At 26.2% G+C, this 2962-nt stretch overlaps 1 protein-coding gene and 1 long non-coding RNA gene across 2 annotated transcripts; one reads left to right on the forward strand and one right to left on the reverse strand.

Annotated features, from left to right (window-relative positions):
• The first annotated feature begins 896 nt into the window (after window positions 1-896).
• LOC124490256 (uncharacterized) lies at window positions 897-1652 on the forward strand. Its single transcript, XM_047052728.2, has 2 exons — window positions 897-1240; window positions 1324-1652. Exons 1-2 carry the CDS (start codon window positions 1066-1068, stop codon window positions 1647-1649), a joined length of 501 nt encoding a protein of 166 aa, XP_046908684.2. The 5' UTR covers window positions 897-1065; the 3' UTR covers window positions 1650-1652.
• Window positions 1653-2029: 377 nt separating this feature from the next.
• Window positions 2030-2962, reverse strand: LOC124489897 (uncharacterized). The gene is made up of 3 exons (XR_006958823.2): window positions 2806-2962; window positions 2235-2711; window positions 2030-2164 (listed from the first exon to the last, which is right to left on the reverse strand). It is a non-coding gene; the product is annotated as an uncharacterized LOC124489897 (long non-coding RNA).

Below are 2962 nucleotides of genomic sequence, written 5' to 3' on the forward strand. Positions count from 1 at the left end.
AGGGTTAAATATTAGTAATCCTCGATAGAATCAGGTTTCAATAGATTATTCATATTTTTGTCTTGTTTTTTTTCATTGGTTTCAAAAAGAGATTTGTCGATTGTTTTGATATGTGAATTTTTGTTGGTGGTTTTTCCACACACACACACACACACACACAACAACAACAACAACAAAATTTTTTCCCGGGAACAATGTATCCAATTTTTTTTTCTTTAATGTTTGGTTATATGGAAATGACCTTGTTTTGTTTATCAACATATCTATTATGTTGTTGATTATGATGATTATTGTTAAAGATGGATTGTTTCATGATAAATTTCATGGAAATCTATATTTTAGTAACAAGAAAAAAAAGTGGGTGGTATACAACCAGTATATGAAACTACTTATCAAGATTGTGATTGAACACACAAAATAAAGGTTAAAACTGAAAAATTTTAAATTATAAAAGAATCGATTTTCATATTCATCAGAAAAGAATCGAAAATCATATCGTATTCATGAGAATAAAAATGATCATCAGAAATGCAATTCATGTTTTTAATTGAAGAAATGATTTTTTTCATTTTTTTTTTTGAATATTGAAACTCACAGAAATCAAGGGCAGTAAAAAAAAATTTGTTTCCAAAAAGGTTTCCACTAATAACGAAACGATGATGATAACAAAATTTATTTCATCGATGATGATGACGATGATCGAATTTGAATATTTCCAATTTACATTTCTTTCATTTTTTTTTTTTTTTTTGTTTTACAAAAAATGATGATGAAGACCAAGTAGGTGGAACCGGAGCCAACGACAATAATGTAATTTAAAATGGAATAGATATGCTTTCATATAAAATTTTTGATACCATGAATATAGTAGTTTATGATTGGTAGTTTTTTTCCCCCACCAATGGATCCTGATTTTTTTTCCTGCAAGTATAAAAAGGGTTAGAATTGGGATGAAAAAAAATTATTTTTATTTTGAAAAAAATAAACAACAAAAAAGACGAACCAAAAAGAAAAAAAACATAGTCCATGATTGTTTGATTTAAAATTAAGTTATCCGAAGAAATTATGATTCAAAAAATGACCACAAATATGGTGATGATCATCTTTTTTTTCGCCATATGGCAATCACATCATATGATGATGACAACGGATGCGGCATTAATGTTGACAAGAGATGATTGTGCTGATCTTTATTCAATGATTGGTGCTAATGAACAACAGCAACCAGAAAATGCTATCGGTATGTATAGTTTGAATTTTTATGTTGTTGAAATTTGTCTTCTTTTTTTTCAATTGATTACATTGATTATCATTACAAATTAGAAATAATTCGTCGTATAACACAACATCAAATGGATGCCGATAGTCTTGTTCGTCTTTATGATCTTTGTTTACGATCCGAAGAAGGTATACGTTATCGACGATCAATGTGGCCACAACCATCATCATCATCATCATCATCCAGATGGTCATTTATGAATAGAAATCAACATAAACAACATAATTCCATCATACCATCGTTATCAACATCAATGAATAATCATCATCATCATCATCATCAACATGAACAACAATCACCATTTGAAACCGATTCATATGGACAACAAACAACAAAACAGGAACAAGAACAACAACAACAACGAGAATAACATTGAATATTTTGATTCATTAATATTTGATCTGAAACAAAACAATGAATAGAATAAGAAGAAAAAAACAAAAACATTATTTGAATATTTTGAAATCAAAAAATAAATAATTACAAAATATTACATACCTACATATAATGATCTTTCATCATTATCATATCAAAATACAAAATACAAAATACAAAACAAAAATTAAGACTATTTGACAAAAAATAAAAACAAAAAAGTCCCTGCAATGTATATTGATGATTAAAATGAAACATTCTCATTCACTTTTAACAAAAAAAAGCTTATTATGTTGTTTATTACCTGGAAAAAAATAGAAAATTCAATTCTCAAACATAATACTTACCCCTGTGTGTGTGTGTTTTTTTTCATATTCACGATAATAATATTGATTCAATTATATTAATTGAATATCAAAGTATTTTTTTTTTTTTTTTTTTGATCAATAAATAAGTATCAAAGAAAAATCGGATGAAATATTCTTCTTCTTCTTCTTCTATTTTCATTTTCTGTAACAAAAAATAAATAAATAAATAAAAAATAAATAAACAAAAAATGAACAGACAAAAAAAAAATTACCATAAAGCATCTTAGTTGTATGCAAACTAAAAATAAAAAAAAAGTTTATCGGGTTTTTTTTCGAAAGAATAAGGGGATGAAACAAAAAATTATTTTTTGCTTTTCCACATGTATAAATTCAATGTCCATATACATAATTCATCAATTTGATGCATAGCAGAATGGCAGCGAATAATAATAATAATAACATCAAATGCAATGAATTTTTGTCTATTTTATGATGATGATGATTAATATGAGAAGATATTGCCACACACACACACACACACAATCGAGTCTGAAATGTTTTGGTCAATAAATTTTGGCCAATGTTTGTTGTTGATATGATAAATTCTTCAATGAGATTTTAAATGTGAAATATACATGTTGAATTTTTTTTCCATAATATGATGATGATGATTGCATTTTGTTTTGTTTTGTTTTTTTAACATCAATTTTCATTTCATTTTTAGATATTTATCATGATTTAATTGATTGCTGTGAATGGGAGAGAGAGAGAGAGAGAGAGAAAGAGTAAAAAAAAGTGAAAATTAAAATTTTCTAATTTTAACTTTTTCATATAACCAATTACCTTGTTATGTAAATAAATAGAAATCGAAAATTAATTTCCGATTTTCCATCCTCTCTTTCCAAAAAGGTACATTTCATTCGAATCAAATGGAATGAGTTTTTTAAGCCTACGCAAATAAATATTCTCTGTGTATATGTTTATGGCAACGATAAAAACA

The sequence above is a fragment of the Dermatophagoides farinae genome, chromosome 4 (assembly GCF_024713945.1).
Source record: "Dermatophagoides farinae isolate YC_2012a chromosome 4, ASM2471394v1, whole genome shotgun sequence".
Taxonomy (NCBI): Eukaryota; Metazoa; Arthropoda; class Arachnida; order Sarcoptiformes; family Pyroglyphidae; genus Dermatophagoides; species Dermatophagoides farinae.